The sequence below is a fragment of the Sciurus carolinensis genome, chromosome 6 (genome assembly GCF_902686445.1).
Source record: "Sciurus carolinensis chromosome 6, mSciCar1.2, whole genome shotgun sequence".
NCBI lineage: Eukaryota > Metazoa > Chordata > Mammalia > Rodentia > Sciuridae > Sciurus > Sciurus carolinensis.
Window position 1 is genome coordinate 27,037,140 of NC_062218.1, and position 25,460 is coordinate 27,062,599.

Here is a 25,460-nt window from a genome sequence, read left to right on the forward strand (position 1 = left end):
AACCACAGCATTTTCAAGACAAATAGCACCTCCTCTTTGCAATCGTCACCTCCTGGACACTCTGGACCATACAGGAACTGGAACCAAACCAAAGTGAGAATAGGTCTCAGGGGGACATACCTGTCATTTTTCTCTTTTGGCAGTTCAGAAGTCAAACCCAAAGGCAGATGGATGGGTAAAAAAATAGGGGCGTGCCTGATTTCCTTGTCCTGTGAGTCCATGACAGGGAATTTTTATCTTGGCTCTGAGAATTGAAAATGAGAACTGAAGCTTCCTTTGCCCTCCATCTCTCAGGGATTGGTTCCACAGGCTTATTCATAATACTAAGTAGTCTTCTCATTTGGCTTGCCCTTCAGACATTGAGACAGAGAGAAAATGACAGAGAAACTTAGAATAGCAACATCACAAAGTCATTGAACAAAGTGCATGACCGTTAATCTTCCCACATTGTTAGCATTTTTGTATATTGACAAGTCCATCTACCCGTGAAGTGACCCTCTTTATTATATATAAATTATATACCAGGTTTAGAAAATTACGAATGAGATTCCTGAAGAAAGTAAGCTTTTATTTTCACTTTCAAAAATGACAATTCAGAACTTTTATCAAAAACTCCAGGTCAAGCAAAATAAAGATTGCACCTAATTTCCTCATTTCCAAAGAGCTGGAACTGCATTTTCCAGATACTTTAGTCCATATCCATAAAAAATTCTGGGACAAAAACCCTGTATTGGAACCTATACTGCTGATCTCTTGCATCTTAATTAATGGTTGCCTATGACCTGGAGCACCAAGTATTGCACTTCTCGCTGTATTTGTAGTTGGCTGTGATTCAATTAACTGAAATTTTTTGCTGTGGCTAAAGAAAATGTGAGATGGGGTATTTATAACCATGGATACCTAATTTTTATTTACAGTCATCTGAAAGAAATTCTACATTAGTGGCAGAGCTATCATGACTTCTAAACTCAGAATGTCGGAAACACTTGACTTTTAAAGATGCTTTTAAGGTGTACCATGTGTGCTACATGTGTGTATTTTCTTAATCAGAAAAAAATGCTTGTTTTACAAAATTTTAAACATGTTATGGAAAAAATAGCTGCATTCAAGTCCATTAAACAATTGCTAAAATCAAATAATCCTGGATGCTGCAAGTGGAACTATAGCTGAATTTGACAGTAGCTTATGGGATTAAGTTATGTTTTGGCTTAGTTTTCATATTCGGGGAAACTCATTTCATAATTGGTAGGTGTGCAAATATGCTGGCACTTCAGGTTCTTATTTTATAAGGAAAAAATACATTAGGAAATTCTGTTTCCCCTGCCAGCTAAAATTAATAAGAGCAAATCAATGGCATGCTTAAGTACCAAATTGTGCTCTTTCCCCCTAGGCATAAAGTTTTCCCTTTTTTTTTTAAAGAAAAATAATACATACAAGAAAGTCTTTTGTTTTATTTTGTTTTTTAAGAAGATTACCTTTTATGATACTTTGACTTACATTCTTCCCTGGTATTAATTGGCTCAAAGACCGTAGATTGCCCTGTCTGCTCTTTCCACACAACTTTTGGTAGACAATAATATTGAAAACAGTCCTGGTTAATATTTATTTCCTGCTTATGGGGCAACATGTTATGTGTTTTACCTACCACATACCTTAGTCTACTCATTTACCAAAATGTCATAGACTGGTTATCTTTTTAAACAACAGAAATTTATCTCTCAGAGCACCAGCAAATCTGTGTTTGCTGAGGGCTGGCTTCCTGGTTTACAGACTGTCTTTTCACTTTGTCTTCACACGGGAAGTGGGAGAGCAAGCTCTGGGACTTCCTTAATAAGAACACTAACTCTCTTCTTCAGGGCTCTGACCTCATGTCCTAGTTCCCTCCCAAAGGCCTCACTTACAAAGACCATTGCATTGCAATGAGGTCTAATGAATTTTGTGGGGAAACGGACACTTAGTCTATATTACTGAATCATACTTAATTTTTATAACAAACTTGTGAAGTCTTAGGAGAACCTAACCCAACTACCTCAGCTGGAGTGGAATTTCAGGTCAAAATGATTTAACATATCTACACAGGTTCTGACCAGACCTGAGAGCTTGAGAAATTTGGTGACAAATTTCAGCAATACGGGAACAAACGATTCGAGGACTGATGTAGATTGTTTACTTGTTTTTCAGAAGCTTTTCTGAATAAAATTGTTACTACAGGAATAGTTTGTACACCAAAAATTATGGAATGTCTTAGCAAATAAATCTTGAAAAAATAGTCTTCTCTTTAAAGAAAGGAAAGGTAAATACCCATGATGCTATTTAGGAGCATAATTTTCTTAGTGATGATAGTGATAAGTAATGGGATATTTGTATTTTATCTCTCTAAAATATTTCAAAATAATTTTGGATACTTTTTCTTCTGACTTTTCATAAGGTTACTGAGATAATAAGTCATATCTCAAAAAGTTTGGTTGCTTTTGGTTTTGGCAGATCACCAATTGATTTCCAGTATCAATCTTTACTAGCACAAGCAATCAATCATGGCTAACATTAATAGATGGGAAAGTTCGGGAATCTAAAACAATAAAGTTGAAAAGTGAGTGACATATTAAAATTAGAACTAGAATCTCAATGTCATCAAAATTTTCTACACGTGCTCTTTCTATTTAACAATATCTTTTCTGTGCTTTTAAATAATTAAAAAGTCATATCGCTGACCTGTTAAAACAGCAATGTCTGAATATCCTGATGTTGTACCAGGAAATAAACTAATAGATGAAAGAAATTGAAAACACTTGAATTGGTGACTGCAGACAGCAAACAATGTGCAATTATTTGGAGCAACAGCTCAGTTGGAAGAGCTTTCCACTGGGCTCCATTGTGTTTTGGTGCCCATTGTTGGTAATCGTGCACGTGCACTCTGACAGTGCAGTAGCTGAATCCGAAATTGAACTTCTTTGACGAAGGCAGCAAAACTTGACAAAAGATGAATGTGATTTCTTTGTTGTTTCCCTTCTTCTTCTCTCACTTATTTAAAGGCGTATTAATTAACTTGTTCTGGCAAGTGTGTAGTAAACATTGAACAAGGGCATTTCTTTAGTGGTATAATTAAAATTCTCTTTTAAAATGTTTTGCGTGATATTTTATGTGCAATTTGACTCAAGTAAACAGAGGTTCTAATTAAAGTTTTTAAATGAAGGCAATCAAAATTGATACAACACCCAGCATCTCATTCAAACACATTGTCTTCCCCTCTGGTGCAAGTTTAATTTGATGGTCAGTTAACATTAGCCTGAATCAGTTACAATGTACCCACCATCACAAGCCCTCTCTACTTAGGTTAGTCTCAAGAAAGAAACTTTTCATTGTTGCAGTGTGTGCATTTAGTAGGTTATACATTATTTATTAAATTACATTTCTTCTAAGTTATTACACCAAGACATTCTGAGAAGCATCTAATTTAGGTTATGAATCCTCTGCAAATAAAGTGTTACATAAAACACATTGAATGAACAAAGCTATCCAAACAGCAAGTGGAGATTTGATTATTTCCTCCCTACACCTCCGTAAATACTGCCATCCTTCGGGGTAAGAATAGCCATGGTAGCTTTTCAGTGCTTACAGGCAAAAGTCTGAAGCACATAAAAATATCTAGATCATTATCCCTCTTTGCACGTGCCTGTGTGTGTAGGTGGGAAAGTGAAGCGAGATGGAAAAGAATTCATTTTGCTTGTAATGCATTGATTGACCTGAAGTGAAAGATATTTTTAGGGAACCTTTAAACTCCCTGCCTTTAAATTATTCATATATTTTCCTCTTAGTGATGTTATAAACAACTCCAAAAAAGCAAAGCTTTAAATACAAGAATTGTTGGCAAATAATAAGTGTTTTACTGGCTGTCAGTATCACTGATGTCTCTAATACCTTTTTTTTAATTAGTGGAGATTAAAACAGTCTCCTCCTGCTCCCTTTCTTCAGATCCCAGAGTCTGTATGTGAGCTGGAAAGTCCCACTCTAAACTGTAGAACTCGAGGCTACCCTTGGGAGGTGAGAACCATTTCTGCTTTTGTTTTGAAAAAAAAAAAAAGCAAAATCAAATGTAACCCCAACTCCATGGGGGCCTGCCTAATTCTGGGGTTAACTTAGCAAACCCACTTGGCTTTCACACTAAGCCACCTTTCCAAATAGGTTTGGTTCTTGTTTCTGTTTGTTTTATTTTTTGACTTTTTTTTTTAAAGTAATAATGGTGATAATTTAGTATCACTCTAATACTCCTTTACTTCTTTTTTCTTTGGCATTTGGAAGAGAAAGAGGGGAGTTATTTATCAGGTACCTCCACTAAAACCCCAAGACTTTACTATTCTGGACTTAAAGATGTGGAAGTGGAAACATGTTTCATCAAGTCATTTACCAGTGTCTTCTACCTAGTAGTTGCTGATGCTGAGATACAGATGGGTACAACGCTCCAGTATATGTCTATCCATGAGATGGTTTGTCCCTAGATATTAGCACATCAGCTCTGATTTCATACCTGACAAACAAATGCTCAAAAAAAGTAGAAGAATTTGCCTGAGACCACATGGGAAGAAGGATAGAGACAGAGACATAGACAGAGAAAGCCCCTCTCTTCTAAATAATACTATGGTGACTGTCAACAATAATTTTCCTCATATTTATTCTACACATCCATATTTTCTCAAGCCAACTATTTAAGAACTGGATTTTTTTTTCTTAATAATTCAAGGCCAACAACCTGTGTATTCTGGAGCTGTAATTGAAAAATGGAGATAACTTCCAGTGCTGTGAAATACTCATGTTAATTCTCACCATCTTCAATCATATCATCAAAGCATGTGTTCAGTCATTCTCACGTTTAGCCACACATGCGTCCATCCATACACTTTCTTTTTACAAATGTTTATCTGGTGTTACTACTGTATGCCAGGCCCTGTTCTTGGCATGGAGCACAGGACTTGATGGCTCTCCAGAGGCCAGCGCCACCTCTGTTCTACCTCCAGTTCTTCTGCTTGTCTTATGTGACCACCCCCCCTGAGACTTTTAGCTACCCCTTCCCAATAATGTGGAGACTCTAGCCTCCAGCACTCCTTGTCTTGTTATTCAATTTGTTGGGGATTTAGAAATCTGATGACAAATTTGTTCAAATTTTGTCTGAAATGAGAGTAAATAAAACCTAGATGCTGTTTCCAAGAGCAAAATACAAATGAGATAGTGGGTATTAGGATTAAGAAAGAACCTCTAGGTTAGTTGGGTTTTATCCAATTTCTGTGCCTCACTAACTGTATACCCTTGGGCAAAGCCTTCAGTTCTTCTAAGCCTATGCTTCTCATCTTTAAAACAGAGGATAAGAACCTTGCCCTCATTTCAAAGGACCACTAAGGCTTATCTATTTGTAGAACTTTTATTCCATTACCTGGCACACCACAAACATTTGTTTGCTGCTCTTATTTAGCTTATAAACTTTGTAACAATTATTTTACGTCTTGGAGAACTGTATTGGTGCTATTTTTTAGAGGAGTCATGAAGACTTAATTATAAAGTCACATCTATATTGATTGCTTATCGTGTGGGCAGCAGACTGGCCTGTGACTCCTACATGTGGGTTTGGGGTGAAGACTCCCTAATCCAATGCCTCAGTTGGCTAGATTCATTACATACATATTGCATGACCTTGAACCAATTCTTCAACCTCTCTAAGCTTCGGTTTCTCATCTGCAGAAATTGAAAGAATATTATCCCCCTCATCGCATTATTGTGAGAACTAGATGAAAACAACTTTATCATGAGCCTAGCATGGTGTCTAACTCACAGTTAAGTTCAGGAATAAAAAATACTAAATGTCAACCAGTGTTCTTATTTGTGATTAAACATCATTCATAAAAGTTTAAAAGAAAGTAATTGATAAAAGACTTGGACATTATATCACCGAAAGCAAAACATCTGCACTACTCATAACACGATACACAAGCACAAGTCTTTAAAAATCACCTATGATGTGCCAAGTTCACAACTACTTAATGGTAAACCCAGATACGTGATACCTTTTACAATTTAATAAGGTTAAGTCTGTTCTGAACTCCCCATACCAACTAAGATACCCTGTCTCCTGCTAGCCCCTAACTCCCAACCTATACCCTCAGGTTGCCTTTTCATTGAGCATTAAAAGATGAGCAAACTCATTGAAATCTTGAAAACATTCATGCTAATTGGTTAGTGGGTTTTGACATCTCCCAGTCTTGTTTAAGCTTCATTGTTTTAAGTGGCTATGTGTCTGAAAGAATTAACATAGCTGCCAGACAACCTAACTGAAACAGAGGGTAATGTGAAACCAAGCCTTTCATACATCTCTACAACATAGAGTCTACTACAGGAATGTTTAAAATTCCTACCACAAATGTCTAATTGAAAGTATAAAGTGCATTCTCTTCTCCTTTGTTCACATGAGTAAATCTTTGGCGAAAGATGGAATTCACAAGCCCAGAGGCCCTCAGGAGCCAGGCAAGATGCAGAAAAGGATCTAAAAAAATTGGCTAAGTTTTATCATTGCAAAAGACAAAACAAAAACTGTACAAGAGGCAAAATATGGTCCCAATTCTGTGTCCTGCCTCAGTCCTCTACTCAGACATTCTTTGGTGGGTGACATTGTTGTGACCATAATAATGTAAGACCAGAGGCCTCACATGAACTTGTTAATTTTGTCTTCACTGCCATTCTGTGAGGTAGGTACTATTAATACCATCCCACTTTTAGTTAAGGAAATTGGACACAAATCTGCCTATTATTTGTCCCACTACTGTTGAGCAGGACTGAGATTTGAACCCTGACATGTGGCATGCCAGAGTCCGGTTTTAACAATTTTCTGATACTTTCCCTCACAACAAAATAGTTTGGGCTTTTCCCTCTGTGTGGAACAAGAACTTTGTCTTTATCCTCTGATTCAAATGTTTGTTTTGTCCTATGTGAGTATCAACCCAAATATTCCTTGAGCCTCAACTACATATAAAACCACGTTTTATGTGGTGTAACACATTTGATTTTATCTTCATTAATCTAATGTGCAGAATATGATTTTAGAATGAGGGTAATACTGTTGAAATAGCTTCATCTGGAAATGCATCAGTTTGCAAACAGATTGGCATATTATCCACAAATATAAACATTTACAAAAAAATCAGGCATCATTTGATGGCTGTTGCCATAATGATTCATTGGCACAGGAGAAATGCTACATGGTGAGAGGTGCCAAAGCTGTTTGACACATTTCAGTGGAGTTCATTACACACACGAAACGAAACCAATTTTACTCAACAGTGACTTTGACATTTACAGAGAAATGAAATGGAGGCTAAGAAATGAAGACTTCATGTGAAATCCCTACCAAAATTTTTAAATTGGTTGTATCCTTATGTCACCACTTCTAGAAGATCTTCCATGTCCTATAGGCATTTTTTTTTCTTATTCATAGCAGGAAACAACCTATTCAAAACAAAGGTTCTTGGGTGATCAGAAAATTGATCTTTGGCAAACTTAATTGGCTATAAAACTCTTCTCTCTGAACAAATAACATGTATTTTTAAAGATTTACCTGTACAAAGGCATGTTTACCTTTGACTTCATTCAGTTTAATTCATCCCGATAATGCTCTTCTGTTTGTTTAATTCACTATATTTGAATGTAGTAAACACCATCCTTGTCCCCATTGCACACAGAGTGGGACTGGAGAACTTCAGGCTCAGCACCGAGTGCAATAGGGTCAGGAGAAGTGTTAAGTGACTGTAAATAGCCATCTGCTTCCTCCTTCATTAATTATATAACATGAGAAAAGGTACTAAAAATTAATAAGGGGTTTGTGATACATATACTGAAAAGAGTGCTATGTTTATTAGTTAGGATGACTTAAGGGTAAGTTCTTCAGTGGGTTGGGATGACTTCAACATAAACAACATTTCAGAAAGGTCTTCTGTGGGTAGCATGACACAAAGTGCTATGCCACAGTCTCCACGTGCGACACCCTTTATCTGAAAAAAACTGTTTCATAACAGATTGTGGAACCTCCTTTTACCACTTCAGTAGTAGAAACATATTTGTAGCACTGCTTTACCAAATCCATCCTGTGCTTTCAAGTCCAAAGTTAAGACTCCACAAACTGAAGAATGAATGTGTTTTGTTTAATTTGTAAATCTAGGTAGCATTATAGTAATCTTGCCCTGATTTGAATTAATCAAGAACACTAGAACAAACACATGCCAGGTCTGAATACTAAAACTTTAATAATTATATTGCTTTCAAATATTTACCTATTTGTTTGTCTATAAACAGTGTTAATGGAACCAGTATCTCGAAAACAGATAATACAGTTGAGTCATCCAAACTGTTATCAAACATAAGTCACTGGAGAAGCAATTCAATCAATGAAGAAATTTTCTAATTACCATACTAATTATTAGTGAATGAAAGGTGATTCCAAAGTACTGTAGGGAACCAGAAGACATTGTAGTTTGTCTTCTTATTCTAATATCCTATGGAACATATTTATACTATTAATTTCCAATAATCTAGGGCAAAGGTTGTATTAATCAAAGGAAAACATCAGCCCAGCTTCTGCATTAATGATCACATATTCCACATATTCTGAATTAATGAGGCCCTCCTCCTAAATGCCATACATTGAATAAAACCTGAACTTGACTAAGTACTTATGTGAAGATTACAGAATATATGCATGTTTGCTGCCAGGCAAATACATTTTCAAAGTATGCAATTATCAATGTTATGTGAGCCTTGCACAGCTATCCATAAACATCTTATTACCTTCTACATATCACTAATATAAGGCTTCTACAAAGATTCCAACTGTTTTTCTGGAACAATGACTTTGGCACATCAAATTTCAGAGCATACCAATGATTGCTTACAAGAAGTAGAAAGTTCTCCCCAAAAAGCCTAGACCCCAACAAACAGAAAATCCAAAGTAGAGACAGAGCCCTGCTAAACTATCATTAGACTGTAATTAGGCTGTTCAATTTGAATTTTTATAGAGTTGTTTATGTTCCCAAGTGATTTTCTCTTAATGCCAAGAGGAGATTAAAGGGAGGGGTGGGTGGGGGACAAAACGGTACAATATTCATCTTGATTTGCTTCCTCCCCTCCCACTAAAATTCTGGTTCCTTCTATGTATATTCCTACTTCCATATCCTTCCAGTCTACTTCCTGACATCTACGAATGAGCCACCACCTCTGATGACCACTGGCCATGTGCTCCTCCTGTGTTTTGACTGTTCAAAGGTTGCCAGCTTCCCACCTTACTTCTGGGTACCTTCCTTTGCTTGAACTCATGACCATTCCACACCTCCACACCTTGAATCCTGATTTTTCTTGTTTTTTTTTCTGATTTTTTTTTTCTCATTAAAAACCCTGCTTGGAGAACATTCATTTTCTTTGCATTTCATATTCTCAGATTAAGTAAAATCTTAAAAAACGTGTATCATTCATTTTAATTATATCAAATTCTTATCTGATATAACATGAAAATCATGTCCAGTATGTTAATTACCAGTACCATTTGTACAAAGGCAAAATTACTAAGTGAAAGTTAGTTCTGATTTTTCCTGCACCTGAATAAAGATGATTTTTTTTTTAGATCTTAGCATAATAACATGGAAAGGAGAAAGGAAATGGACAGATTCTGTCAGTGGATTAGTCCTCTAGTGAACTTTCCTTTTCCATGTTCTTCTTCCGTTGCGCAATCAGTGATGAAAGAAACGGTGTGTTCCTGCCTTCCCTGTGTTTATTACTACTAAGTGCTGAATCCAAGTCCACACAAAAGAAAACAATTAGCCAATGAATTCATTCTGATTTTCAAGTGCTTCTTTGCTTCAAATTTTAAGTGAATTTTGACTTGCTTGAAGATGCTTTCTGAACAAGAAAGTATTTAGGCCAAGAAAGAACTCAGCTATCTTCTGCAGACTCGCAAAATGTGTTACAGATGTAGTGTAGACCTGCAATACAAATAGTAGTAACAATAATAAAAGTAATATATTAATAGTTATAGTTAATACTTACTAATACCTTTCTAAGCCCCAGGTACTGTTCTAAGTACTTTGCACATAATGACTTGTTTAATCCTTACAACACCCTATGAAGTACATACCATAATTATCCCTATTTACAGAAGAAACTGAGGTAGGGTGAGATTATTTTCCCAAATTCATACAGACTAAATTGCAGATTTAAACCCAGACAATCTGACATCAGCATTGGTAATCTTAACCACCACGCATTCCTGCCTATTAAGAAGCATTAAATGTACCATTGTGTGTATATACCACAGTTTCTTTATCCATTCATCTGTTGAAGGGCATCTAAGTTGGTTCCACAATCTAGCTATTATGAATTGAGCTGCTATAAACATTGATGTAGCTGCATCACTGTAAAGAATAAAATTGTGGCATTTGCAGGTAAATGAATGCAGCTGGAGAATATCATGCTAAGTGAAATAAGCAAATCCCAAAAAACCTAAGGCCGAATGATTTCTCTGATAAGTGGATGATGATACATAATGGGGGGGCGGGAGGCAAGAATGGAGGAAAGATGGATTATTTAGAGGAAAATAAGGGGTGGGAGGGAGTGGGGAAAGGAAAAATAATAGAATAAGACAAACATCATCACCCCAGTTCATGAATGATTATACAAATGGTGTGACTCTACTTCACGTACAACCAAAGTTGTACCCATTTTGTGTACAATGAATCAAAATAAAAAATAAATTAAAAAACAGTAGTAACATCATTATTCCAGTTCTACCACTTAACTATTTTTCTCAGAATAGCTACCTCTCTTTTCTGTACCTCAGTTTGTTCATCTATAAAATGGGAATGATAATTTTCTAGGCCAGGCAGTGTCTATAAATGACTGACTTTTTAATTGAGAGCCAACAGTGGAGTAATGGTGGTGTGGTGGTGGTTATGTAGCAATAATGGTATCAGTGATGGTAATAGTTAATTTTTCATCAAATTATTATGCACCAACTGTGTGTAAGCCTTGGGCATAGGCAATAGTAGTTATTGTCATAATACACTAATAATTATTTACTGAAAAATAAATAACTAGTCAAAATAAAAGCATTAAGTGAGGATTGTTAAGGTAAAAAGATTTACAAAGTTATAAAGATGTATGTATTCAATAGTTTTGAGAGATCTCTTTTTAATCATAGAATTTCACAGATAAATCTTTCCTTCTAAAAAGTTAACATCAAATATGAGTGGCTCATGGTGTTCAGTTTTGCATACTGAGTTTTTAACAAGGCCTCACCCTGTCAAGCTGATACAAGAAGAACTGGATTATAGCAAACTAGACCTTATAGAATAGTTGGAAACACTGCTTAAATTTGCATCACTTTAAAAGCTCATTACCAACTCAGAAAAAAATGAAATACTTGACATTTTGGTATCTGTGATATTAAAAAGAACTAATATTTAATATTCAAGTGGCAACAGCTTGTAGAGTTTGCATACAACACCCACAGGGATCGATTTTTCTTTAAAATGGCCTTTAGGAGCCAGCCTTTTAAGCAGCTGACTCCATTCTCTGCATCCCTCTTTCCTGCCAGCACCACGGGGCTCGCACAGAGTGCAGCAGCAGACGTGTAATTCTTCACTGCAGGATTTGTCTTTGCAAATAATAGAGAATGTAGGAAATTAAGAAAAATGTAATTGTACTGAATCAACCTCAGTGTAATCTCTACTTCTAGAAATGAATAAATGTCTTTTGAGGGCTTTTCTCCATATGCCCTCTTGGTCCCCTCTACACACCATCCGTGAGTAGAGAGAAGAATCATCGTCACCTAATTGATCGTCAGTCATTTCACACCTGTACCAAGGCTGCAAAATGACAAGGATACTGTTGCCTGGCATTTTTCCAGTATGACTAATTGACACAGTACTAATTTACTCACCTGTGGAATTTTCAACTTCCCCAGCCTCCTGTCAAAAAGATGCATAATAATGGAATAAAGCTTTTAAAATGCTGAATACCATGAAATATTTCACTTATCTTCCAACAGGAGATTTTCACTAAGTCACTTGTTAGGTGGCTATAATTACTCATTGCTGGGGTTAAAAAAAAAAGATGGTCACCTATACATTTTTGTGATATAATAATAAAAATGAAGTGAACCAATCTCTCTGACACACACGAAAAATGGCTGATCAAATTCCCTAAAATATGTTTTTTTATCTTCATGGTTTAGAGCGAATATACCAGCTCAATTACTTTTATATCCTACATTAGAAAGCAATTCCTTGTCATTGTTGATATTTTTCAATAAAATACTTTCCCTCCATTGAATAGTAAGATAAAGGAGTAATTTGTCAGATTGGTTATTTCCCCTGAGATATATGGAAAAGTGTAGGAAGAAGTTAGGCATAATCGACTTTAAGCATAACCTAGTAACTCAAGTTGGAACATTTTTGCCAAGCAGTCTGGCTCCAGGATCTTTTAAATGGTGGGTTGTACTCTTGAAAATTAATATTTGCCATGGAAAATTATTACCTACATGTATAATAGCTGACTTTTCTGAAGATCTTGCAGTTGGTGGTCCTCACTGTGATTCTTAGATATGTTTGATGCATCTGTGAAAATTACATAGAAACTGTTTGACCAATTTTAACATCCATACGTGATTGCTTAATATACAAGTGAAATTTAGGGATAAAAATCTCAGGATTTCTTAAGGAATTTTGAATAAAATTGATCATTTAATTCTAAATACAAATTCTATCCATTGTTCATTGACCCATCCTATAATGTAAGTAAGTCTCAAGAGCAAAAACAGTTTTCTGGTCAAGTGTGGAGAATGTGAATCAAATAGGTTTATTGTCACTGGTGTAAAATATCACTTCTGAAACTTCACTATGCTAATCTGCACTGTGAAGAGAAGGCGAACTGTCTTTTCCAACCTTATTCGACCCAAACTGTTCCAACACAGCACATCTCTGCAGCCAAGAGTCTGCAGAATAGGTTCTGCCTTGCCTGGCGCCTGTAGCCTGGCACATCACAGGTGCGCAATACATCCTTGGGAAATTTCAACATTATCCACTTTCAATAGAATTTAAATTGTCTGTGGTATTCTTTGCCTTAGATTTCGCGAGGATAAATATGCAAATAGAATCAGAAACACAAACTCGTTTCTTCTAACCAGATCTCAGCCCACATATTCCGAGGTAAAAGAGTAGGGAAATAATCCATTCTGGCATGTTGACCTATAGCAGCGCTATTACTTAAAATAGGATTTTTAAGTGATAGAAAAGAAGGAAAACAGCAGCTTCCTACCGGCACATGCCTTCCACTTAGCATATCTGAAAGACCGGTTTCCTCCTTTCAAAATTGATAGCCAACTCTTTTTTTGTTGTTTTGCTATTCAAATTTCTGTCCCCTTTTTCCAGCCTATTTGCTCTAACACTGAATTTTAAGCATCTCTAAAAATGCTTGATATGTTATTATTCTTTCCAGATACCTCTGAGAGCCAAGCAAAGAACATTAAGGAAGAAAGGAGGAATGAGGCTGGATACGGTGCGGTGAAAAGAGGCGCTTCCAGGAGAGGGGGACTCGCTACCCGGGACTCACGGTGCTACCAGCATGAGAACTTACCGCTACTTCTTGCTGCTCTTTTGGGTCGGTCAGCCCTACCCAACTTTCTCCACTCCGTTATCTAAGAGGACTAGTGGTTTCCCAGCAAAGAAAAGGGCCCTGGAGCTCTCCGGAAACAGCAAAAATGAGCTGAACCGTTCGAAAAGGAGCTGGATGTGGAACCAGTTCTTTCTCCTGGAGGAATACACGGGATCGGATTATCAGTACGTGGGCAAGGTAGGATTCCTTTGCGCACTTTCACATTCGGGGTTTAAAAAAGTTACTTCTCGTAAATAGACGGGGAGGCTGTGAACTGTTCCCCAGCACAGTGAGAATTGTTGCTTATCTGCTAAGACCTTTTTTTTATTTTTTATTTTTTTCAACTTGAGTGGTTTCGGGAAGAGGACTGTAGCAAGGAGCTGAGAAATGTTAGCAGTGCAACAAAGGAAGAGAAAATGCTCTAGTGAAAAATGAAACACCCACAACCATTCGCATAGGATTATCATAAATCCTTTAATTTTCACTTTAGCTTGAAAAATGGGGTCCAGCTACTCTATAAAGTAAGGAGTATTAAAAATAGGAATAGAGCGATTATGCTGTAAGGAGAGGTAGGTTCCTTTTTCTCATCTGAATGCAAACATTCTGAGCTTGAGTCCTTTGGCCAAATTCAAACCAATTCTTAACTCTGCTACCTACGGCAACCTGTTCTCCGACCAAATGAAGATTTTGTTGGCAAAACCCAGCACCATGGTTAGATTTGGTGGTCGCCTTGGCAGGGGTTACTATTTAGCCTTCAACTCAGGTAATTAGCAAGGATGAGATGCTTTAAATTCTTATGATTTAATTGTGGCAAGGTTGACAAAAGAGAAAAATGGTTATGTAAAGGCACTATTTCCAAACAGATCTGACCATTTTACTGACTCTAGAAAGTAGAGTGAAGAGGCATGGCTTATTATAGCCCTTGCAATTCCTAGAGCTGAGTCAGAGAAGCTGCTTAGGTCGATTGTCATCATGAGTGTTACTGAAATTGTATCATCAGCTACCTTCCTGTTGCAGAATATCTGAATCCTGCAAAGAGCTCAAAGAAAAGCCAGGAATGTGGGTTCGTGCTTTGCAGATTCTGCGTTCAGCCAGGAATGTGGGTTCATGCTTTGCAGATTCTGCGTTCTACAAGATGATATCGATGAGAAAAAGAATTGACATGCATCCCTTACATAAACAAACTGAGAATGAACATGAAAGTACAAATGCTAAAATGTCTTCATTTTTTATCATGGTTATTATTTTAAACACCTCAATTAGGATGTCAGGCAAATAGAATGATTTTTGCAGATTCCAAGAGCTGCATGTTCACACTTCAATCTGTGATCAAATATCCCTGATTCACCATGTGCAAATATCCTAAGTATTTACCACTATGAATGAAGAAGGAAAGCCAGCCGTGGCTTAGGCTGAGATAACCAGGCAATGTTCCAGTGGAGTGAATTATTAATGTGGAATAAAGTAGGAGAGGAAGTGCTCAGGGAAGGGCTGAACACACAGATCCCCCAAGGATCTAGCCATGGGTTTGCTGTGAAACTCACACACTGTGTGACCACTGAGGAGAGACATTTCACTTACATGTACTTCATTTCCTTTGTGAAATTTAAATAATGCTGTGTTAATAGGGTGATGGTTATTTAAAAAAAAAAAAAAAACTTTAAATCTTTAAAGCACTTTTTACAACACAAATAGCATTATTGCCAAAGAAGATTAAGTTTTAAAAAGTGCTTTGTCTAAATGATGGATCCCTCTTCTCTGGCTTTTTTCTTTTCTGTTTTCTTCTCAAACTGTGATGCCGTGTTATGTCAATGATGCCACATATTCTTAAAGAAAGTTCGAAATATTTGAGAATACTCGAAGCAGCAGCAGTAGATAAAACTGCATAAGACTCAGTTTCTCAGTTATAATTGTGAGAGGTCAAACTGGCCTGGGGAAAAACTGCAAGCTATGGACTCAAGCAGATCCAAGCAGCATCCCTGTGCTGCCAGATGCCAGCTATGACCCAGGGCAGGTTATTAACCATCCCAGGCTTTCATCTCTTCATCTAGAATGTGCATGAAGCAATGCCTACCTGGTGGAGTTGCAGGGTAGTTTGAGACAGGCATTAGAGACTCGCACACAGTAGGTGTGTGAAGAGCTAATATTATTGGTGGGAAATCCATTGTATAAGTCTATTAAACACACGTGCAATGCATTCAAGTGGAACATTGACTTCTGTATCACTGCAGAAGTAAAATGGGGTAATTAACAAATCTCAGTGGGTGGAAAATGCAGAGGATAATGGTGAAATCCCTTCACAGTCATAGCTTTAACCAGACTTGTCGCACATGGATATTTTGGAGGCAGCTAGAAAAATTTCCCTCCCTCACCATCATGTCTGCTCTTCCCTCTTGCCCCTCCCTCTCCTCCTTGTAGTTATAAGACATGAGAAGAAGAAAAAAAACATTTTTTAGAAAAAGAAAGAGAAACAAGCATCCCTCTTTGTGACCATTTGGTCACTTTTAATTGACATGGAATAAAACAGACACCTGTTGTGATAACTCAGATCCTCCAAGACAGGAAACTTTTAGGGTAAGATTAAATCAGAGTAGAGGTCCCAAAATGTTCTCAGTCCCCACACCTCTTTTTCACAGTGGTCTTCAAGTAAAAGAAACACCTCATGTTTCTGTATTAAATAGGCTCAAGCAACTTAATAAGTATTTCTGTTCTAACAACCTAATAACCCTTTAAAAAATAATTCACATAAATTGACAGAAAAAAATGATATTTTTATTTCACTCTTCACCACAATTACTTAAAAATGGGATATATGCATCTCTTGGGCATTACACAACTTTTCAGTCAGATCTGATACTGCCCTCCTTGTTTCCTTTTCCACGATGATTTTTGCACTGCATTTGCTTTCATTACAACCACTCTGGAAAACTCAGGGTTACAAATGACATCATCAAAAGGAGTGCAGCGCCACCTACTGTAGAAACTGTGAACTACCTTGAATGAGTAATTCTCAAAGGGGGGCTGATGGAAGTGACATGCCCCTGTCTGTTATCTGTCCCATGAACTTTTTAAAAATTCCAGCGGAGTTTCTGCTGCACCTCGGCACACACTCTGGGAACCATGGGACTACTTAGGTTGGCGCATAGGTGCACAAAAGCTAAAAAAACCTTTAATCATGCCATTAGCCCTACTAAATAATAATTACCCAAAGCCTAACGAGGTTCCTAAAACAGAGAAGATTGAGCTGATCTGTATGAGGAAGGATAGAAGTGTTAACTGAGGAAAAGTAATGCTGTTGAGCAGAGAGTGCTTAAATTCAAAGAAAAATATTTTCTATTACAAACATTTGTTGTTTATATTACCTTGGGGTAAGTCAGAAAAGATAGCCATGACTACTGTGGAACAAGCAAAATGGGAGATGGGAGTAGGGAGCAGAGAGCTTTCGGGTGTAAGAGAGAGGAAAAGGGGAGTCACAGGAGGTCACAAGAGCCAGAGAGGGAATCCCAGGACCAGTGACGTGAAGAAGTACGCAGGCAAGAGTGTGCTTAGAAGCTGATGCCCAAGCCCCAGCAGCGGGACCTGCCTCCTCTCCTCCCCCTGTCTTGATGCCCCCAGCCTTCCACTGTGGTGCGCAACCAGAGAGATGAGAGGACAAACAAGAACAAGGTAGGGCTGGGGAAAATGCATTCCCTGAGATAAAAGTGGTAAAGACCATCGTAGCTGAAATACTGATGAACCAAATTCTCATTTATGAGAAAATCTCAACAATTCTACTCACATAGAATGGTGGTGGCAGGTAGGGGTAACAGGAGAGGAGTGGTCTTGTGTTGAGTAAGAGTTTGTGGTCTTACAATGTAAACAGATACAGATACAGATAAGGATTTTTTTTCCTAAAATTCATAACCATTTGCAGGCGACTTTAAGGTGCTTTAGCATAAGCAGCATCTGGGAGAGCTTGTTAGAAATACACCATCTCAGGTGCCACCCCAGATCTTATAGAATCAGAATCTGCATTTTAACCAGAACCCCAGGTGAACTATTGGTACAATAAATTTGAAAAATGCCACTTTTAAAAACTCTTTGCCTGGGCCTCACCTCCCCAGAGATTCTGATTCAGTGGGGTTTTAATTAAGTATTGATGATTCTAATATGATATAAAAGTTGAGAACCACCGTCCTAGGAGTATATTCAGTCATAATAACAGAATGTAGCAAGTTCATTGATAAAATGGGCATCCGCATGGTGTTACAGAAATACGAAGGAAAGAGGTCAACCAGGCTATGGGGTTCAACAGGGCTTCCTAGAGGAGTTGATGTTTGAACCCCCTCTTCAAGGGAAAACAGGAGTTAGCTCACACTGCAGAGAGAGTGAGAACTGCCATTACCTCCTAGTTAACTGGATGTAGAAGCCAGAGGTCCAGAGTCAGAGGCTTAGAGACTGAACAACCAGGTCAGTGGAAGCGTCCCTGATGACACCAAAAAGTGTAAGAGGAGCCTGTTTTCTTGTCAGGGACAAAAGGAAAGAGTATTTGATTTTGTACAGAATCCACTTGGGTTATCTCTGGCTGATTCAAACTTAAGAGAAAAATGGGAGGGAAACATTACAATTCCAAATTTCCAGAGATCTTTGCAAGTTCTACATAATATAGCAATTCCTTGATCATGATTGATACATAGTCTAAGATTACAAGAAGAACATAGGTAGCTGTAGACATGGATTGGATTTTGAAGGGGTGGGCATTCCATAATACAAATATTAATGTATTAAAATCTCAGCACTAGGTCTAACTTCAGGCTAAAGGCTCACACATTGTTGCAAAGCAGCCCCAGTGAAGTCTCTTCCTCCTTATCTTCCATAGCGTTCCTTATCCCTTCCTTGCACACAATGTGCATGTAAGACATATTCCCATCGGAAGCGTTTGAGGTGCTTTTACTTCTAGTAGCATACCAGGACATCTGTTTTTTTGTCATCTAATAAACTGAACTTTCATAGGTATTTTCTGACACTAGCTTTTTGGAAATTGGCAAAGTTTTCTTTTGGTAGGATTCCAAAACAGTCATAGGCTGTTGTTGTTGTTGTTATTGTTTTAATATCATGAAAATTCAGGTTCTGTTTGAGGCTCCAGTGTGCGGGTTTTCCTACTATGCCTTTCTATCTTTAAAATTAATGTCTATGAATTCAAGGAAGCTACTCTTCTCAAGATAATTAGACAGCAATGTTTTTAAAGCCCATAAAAATAAAAGTCGTCAGCCATATACACGTTTAAAATTAGGGATGGGCAATTATTTGTTTCTGTAATTACCTGATCCAAACTTAGCAAACATGAAGCAATATTTTATTCATTCTGAAAGGACAGTTAAAGGATGACAATGTGAAAGTATCACTTTCTTTTATTCTTACGTTGTGATCACTTTTCTGGGAAGGCCGCAGCCTGAGTGGAGAGCTCCCAGCATTAATTACGTGAGTGGTTCAAAGAATCTGAACCACGTGTTGCTTCAAACAGCTGCATCAGATTAAAGTGATATCGAAGCTTGCATTCACTGAGTGTGGCGCGGTCCAAGACACTGTGCTCAGTGCTTCAAAGGGCTTCTCTCATTAGATCTTGCTATGGTTTGGATATGGTTTGTCCCCACCAAAACTTACTCTGAAATGTGATCTCAATTTGTCCATGTAATGGTGTTGAGAGGTGGTGGGACCTTAAAGAGGTGTTTGGGTCACACTCACAAGGGATTCATGTAATTCCCGTGAAAGTAGATTAGTTGTGATAAAAGCAGGTTGTTATAAAGTATACAGTACTCTTTGCTCCCTCTCTCTTCTGTGTATACCTCCTTGTCCTTCCACTTTCTGTCATGACTTGAAGCAGCACAAGACCCTCACCAGAAGCCAAGCAGATGCTCTTGAACTTCCCAGTCTTCAGAAACATAAAGCCTTTTTTCTTTATAAATTTCCCAGATTCTGGTATTCTATTATAGCAACAGAAAACAGACTAAGACAGAGCCTTACAGCAACCTTAGGGTATTACTTATATCCTGTTTTACATATGAATAAGCCAAGAAGTCAAGTGTTTCAGCCCAAGGTCTCAAACTGCTAGGACCCTGGCAGTGAGACTTCACGGCCTGACCACCTAACTATGCCATTATTTCCTCTTTCTCGTATGTCCACTGCTTCACGGATCTATTTTGAAGCCCAAATGAAAAAACAGCAGCACATTCTTTGGCATTCAGTAATGACATTCCACTCACTCCCACAAATATCTACTGAGAATCTACTGTCTGAAATCTAAGGGTGAAGAGAGAAGGAATTGTTTTTAAATGCTACTTTCAAAGAGCTATACAAACATGGTTGTATTATTATTATGAACATTCCTTTTTCTTAATTTTAATTTCCAGAACACATCAGTGATGTTCAAAACCATGATAGAATGTGACCATTTTAAAATTAGATATACAATTAGTGATTTTTTTTTTTTGGTCATTGTGATTTTTTAAAAGTCTTTTTCTTTCCCTTGATAACCTTCTCTAAACTTCTGTTCTGGTTCAATGACCTGCAATAATCTTTTCTCCCTGAGTCAGGGCAAGTGCCTTGGGCACATCTTTCTTCTTCATCATTTAAATTTAATGCTCAGTCATTTAACATTTTTATATTTCATCCAGTTAGTGTATTTTAAAAAGAGTGGGTGCACACACTCACTCATTGAATATACTTTTTAAAAATGTTTTGTGGCATTGCTTCCCAACTGCCAATACTGGCAGCAATCCTCATTTGTTTCCACTATTGAGCAACTGATTTCACATTCTTAATGACAAAAGCTTCAATTCGCTGTTTCATGCTAAGAAAGTGTCCTGTGTAGCAGCAATTTTCTGACTCTTAAACCTCCTTCTATGCATGGTAGCTCATGTGAATAGCAGAAAAGTTAGACTGTCTGACCTTGGTCATAAACCCAAAGGCTGCCCAGGCTGCAGAACGAGCCCAATATCATATAAAGAGCCAAATAAGGATGAGACCCCCTAATCCTCCAACTTCCATTTCATTATGCAGGTGGAATCCTATAACCTCCTGCTTGAATTCAATTTTTTGAACAAAATGGAGGGATCAAGGTGAATAAAAGGGCTAAGAGTTCAGTCCCTTTTGCTTCTGATGTAGCTGTACTCCCTACATTGGACAGAGCTAGAGATGCTGAGGGTCATAGAAGACCCCATGCTGGTAACCCTGGAATCTATTCTATAGATATTGCTGAGTATTTCTTTACTGGTGACCCCAGTTTGTTGGTGCAATTATTAAACTGTGTAAATACTTCGTTTGCACTTGAGTTCTTCATTTTTTGCAATATCATGAGTCCTCCATGTTAGATGGGAATATAAATATGCAGAATGACAATATCCTAGTTTATATTTCTTTTCAAATCAAAATCCCTGTTTATAATTCTAACCAAATTTTATTTTCAAAATCAAATAATAAATTCCTAACATATTTGTAATCAATCATCAATAAATTCTTACACACTGGTTTGTTGTTGTTTTTTTCTTTCATGTTCAGTAATATGAAAAACCAAAGATATATTGTAGTCAGAATTATAAATTAAACTTTTGGAGCCCCAACCTCTCTAGCCCAAACTAAGAGATGTCTTCGTTATACTCCAACCACCTTTCACCAAAAAAATAAATAGGTTTTTGGTGAGGGCCTCTTCCTTTGATAGCCTTCATCAAATAGAGATTAAGTTTAGATGTTGGTGAGCCATCGCTACCTCAAGAAGGTCATTTTTTGTGTTTAGATTGTTGGTAGCAAACTCTACCTTCTGCAAGACTTTATGTTGTCAAGATAACCATGAAGCAAAATCCTCATGAGCAAGGTAGACATATCAGTATCCTTTGCAAACCTATCTTTCCATCTGGCATTGAAGAATAAGTCAAAAGAAAATACAGAAATTCCCATAAAAAGAATTAGGAAGAGATTTTTGTTGCCACTAATGATAAGTAAAAGTTAGGAATATTCTAAAAGGCCAGTATAAGGAATCAGATTTGAAATTCCCCACCTGAAATAAGAAAAAAGATGCATGCTAAAATCAGAAACATGGAAAATATTTATTGTCTCTTCCAGTTTTCCCTTCACAGAGAATGTATATGCACAACAGAAAAGAGGCATTTTAGAAGATTGAAATGTATATATGTGTGAAATATGTTTATAAATAGTTTAGGTGAGTTGGTCTGTTTCAGAGGACCTGAGGGCAGTAAAGGGGGCAAAACAAACAGCATGACATGTCACTTTGGGAAGGGGATGGAATGCTGACCAGAGGGAACAGAGATTGGAGGTAAGAAGCAATTGAGAAAGTTACCTGGACTATGGAATTTTTAAATAGATTTGGAGAGAAAATACTTTTGAGTCATTCAACAATTATTCACTAGAGAGTGTGAGTAAATAGCATAGGCTGACTATGGTTTTTTTTAAGATTTTTTTAGATGTTCATAGATATTCATTTTTTTCATTTATTTATATGCAGTACTGAGAATCAAACCCAGTGCCTCACACATGCTAGGCAAGGGCTCTACCACAGAGCCACAACCCCAGCCTGACTATGTTTCCTACTGCACTGCTGACTACCTGTGTAATACTGAGTTAACTTCTTTCTGGCTCAACAATTAAATGAGGGAAGTGACAGATTTATGGAGGTGAGGATTAAAGAAGTTAATACACAGAAAGGGCTCACAACAGGGCTTGGCATATCCCACTTACTAGTAAGGACTTAAAGGAGGAAGACACCCTGCAAGAAGTGTGCCTTCCACAAACAGGAGAAACAAAGAGAAAGGAGAAAGGAAGGTGAACACAAGGTGACTCCAGGGGGTTCCAGGGTTGATGCGAAGTGACATATCCTGGGCCAGAGACAGAACCAGAGTGGCCAAGGCAGCTGAAGTGAGACTCACCCACAGCAGCTCAGCATGCTGAGCTCACCGGAAATACGAAGTCGTCTCCACTATCTCAACCTGAATAGAAATAAAACGCACACTACATTCACATTACCTGATGATCCTGGAAACTTTGGTGGCCCCTCCCAATTAAGACTATTAGTCATTTCACTTGAAAACATCATCACATTTCACTGCAACTTGGGGTTAGATTCTTTCAATTGCCATGAAATGTGAGTATCTGGTTAAGTCTTGTTCGTTTCAATAAAAAATTTCAGGCATCCTGCCATTCACAAAATGTCTCTTGCCCTTGGAGAATAATAATGTTTTAAGTTAGGTTTGTTAGGATAGTTAAGTTAAAATTAATATCACAAACTCCCTGTTATCTAACCAAAGTTTTATTGTGGATAAATTAGTGTTGATTTCATTGTTTAATTACCTGAATGTTTTGCCTTCTCAAGAAGAAAACAAAATAATTAATTCCTTGTTTAAAACTGAATTTTGACTTTAACTATACCAAGTAGTGTTTTGTATTCAGTCCCAGGGCTGCTCTTTCAATTTTACTTTAGATATTGAATTTAACTTTTGAAAACATATATCTTTGTATACTCTGCAAAACCCTCGACTACAAGTCTTACTGATCTTTATATTCCCAGTAGCTCCTCAGACAGCTCTTACACATTGAAGGCAGCCAAATATTACTTGAATTAAGCTTCTCATCTGAAAGTCACCTTCCAATTCTTCTAGGTTTGACTGAAATATAATTGACAAATAAAAACTGTATATATTTAATGTGTAATGTGATGCTATGACATATATATACATTGTGAAATTATTACTATAATCAAGCTGATTAACATATCAATCACTTTACATAGTTACCATATGTGTGTGTTTGTGAGGCGAGAGCTTTTAAGATCTATTCTCTTAGCCAATTCCTAGTATAAAATAACATTATTAGCTATAACCACCATATCATATTGAGAGCTCTGGGGTTCCCAGTTTATAATGTAATGCTTTGATATGCATACCATTGATAGTGGGGGTTTTGTTGTTGTTGTTTGCTTTGTTTTTTCTATGACCTTGCTCTCAATAGGGCAGGGCAAGGTCTCAACCTGTTTCAGCCCTGTTCTGGCAAGAACTGTAGGAATGCATAGAGTCACTGCAGACCCAAGCACACTGGAGTCTTGCTACTACTGGTAGTGTTTTGTGTCATTGGATTGACAACCGAAAATCCAAAGTCTTAAAGTTGAAGGATGTATTTATTAGATAGTAAATGTATCAACCAAATTTATTATAAAATTCCTTCTTTGGAAACTACCTCTGTAAATTTCCCATCAAAGTGGCACAAATATGATACAATAGGACAAAACTGAAACTTCCTCAGTGTAAACAGGAAAAGTTAAAGATAACATACTTGTACATGCATAAAATAACAAGAAAAATTAAAATATACAGCAGTAAAATAAAATAGCATATCATAAAAGCAGGTTCCTTTAAGGCTTTAACAAATAAAAATCAGATATTTAGGGTCTTAGAGAAAGTTTTATACAAAATAAGAAAAGGCCAAAGAACCAGCCAACAGAAAGCAAATTTCTTTTTCTTAAAATTCCTAAGAGACTACATTGTGCAGACAATTCAAGAGTTCAGTAAAGGAAAAATAATCATTTAGGAGCTAAGGATATTGATTGCAATGTTTCACACACAAAAAAATCAGCTATAGAAAGAAATGTGATAATACAGGAATAGAAAATATTCTATATTAAGGTCAATTTCTTTTCTTTTTTGTAATCAACTGTATCTTCTAATCAACATATTGAGAGTTTTCACAGGAAAAAGAATCATTTCTGGAAAATAATCTCATTACAGCACTACCATTTATTTTATGAGTACAATTTAGAAAAGAAACAAAAACGAGGATGTGCAGAGAAAGTTCTGCTTTAAAATACAGTTATTTAGTGCCAGGCTAAGCGTCGCATGCCTGAAATCCCAGCGGCTCGGGAGGCTGAGGCAGGAAGATCACAAGTTCAAACCAACTCAGTGAGACCATGTCTGTAAATAAAATACAAAATAGGACTAGGGATGTGACTCAATGGTCGAGTGCCCCTGAATTAAATCCCCAGTACCCAACAATAAAATACAGTTTTTCAAAACTGTGGCATGCTTGATTGTTTTGTTTTTGTTTATTGTAAAACATAAGGATCTGACTCATTGCCTTACTTGATTTGGAACTTGGGGGTGGACTTGCTTGCTTTCTTTTTTTCTTTCTTTCTTTCTATTCTTGGTGGGGTCAGGGGAGTAATGAACGTACAAACTCTATAGAAAGTCAACTTCCCTTTTAGTAACCAGGTTAAGCATTACTTTCTTTTCCTATTTATATCTTCAATGTTCTACCTATCCTTCCAACCATGTGTATTACATTAAAGGCGGGGGGGGGGAGGGGACACTTTTCACCTTGGATTAAAGCTATGATCTCAAGACAACCTATCTACCTGCTCTTAAAGAGAGAGAGTTTTACAATCAAATCCAGAAAATTAGGTGACCAAGCAAAGTTGACTGCTTTATGCAGTCAAATCTCCTTTTCAACAATTGAGACATCACTTGGCTTGAGGTTTGAAATGATAATGTGGCAGTCCAAATGCTGACGGAAATGCAAACCAGTGAGTGACACCAACAGAAGAGGAAGTTACTGGATCCTGGAGAGACCAAAACAAAACAAAGCACGAGAGATCATCCCCTAGCAGGTGAAGAGGCATCCTGGACTTTCTTTTTTTTTTTTTTCCCCCAGAGTTTCATTGTAGGAAACTTGTACTGAGATAAGGAGCAATGATAATATTTCTCACATTTTATCAGGCTCGACAGTTTATAAAATACTCACGTGCC

The 25,460-nt window shown here is 37.2% G+C and overlaps 1 protein-coding gene and 1 non-coding gene across 5 annotated transcripts in view; one reads left to right on the forward strand and one right to left on the reverse strand.

Moving 5' to 3' along the window:
* Positions 1 to 25,460, forward strand: part of Cdh6 (cadherin 6) — a 127,494-nt gene that overhangs the window by 61,166 nt on the left and 40,868 nt on the right. For 3 of the 4 annotated variants that reach the window (XM_047556380.1, XM_047556382.1, XM_047556381.1), the window contains exon 2: positions 13,522 to 13,875. In XM_047556380.1, coding sequence (XP_047412336.1) covers positions 13,648 to 13,875 — 228 coding nt within the window. In that variant the 5' untranslated portion in view covers positions 13,522 to 13,647. Of the gene's footprint in view, positions 1 to 13,521; positions 13,876 to 25,460 lie in introns of those variants that run through there. The other variant, XM_047556383.1, reaches the window with a different exon arrangement.
* Positions 23,642 to 23,770, reverse strand: LOC124987750 (small nucleolar RNA SNORA9). Its single transcript, XR_007109265.1, has one exon. It is a non-coding gene; the product is annotated as a small nucleolar RNA SNORA9 (small nucleolar RNA).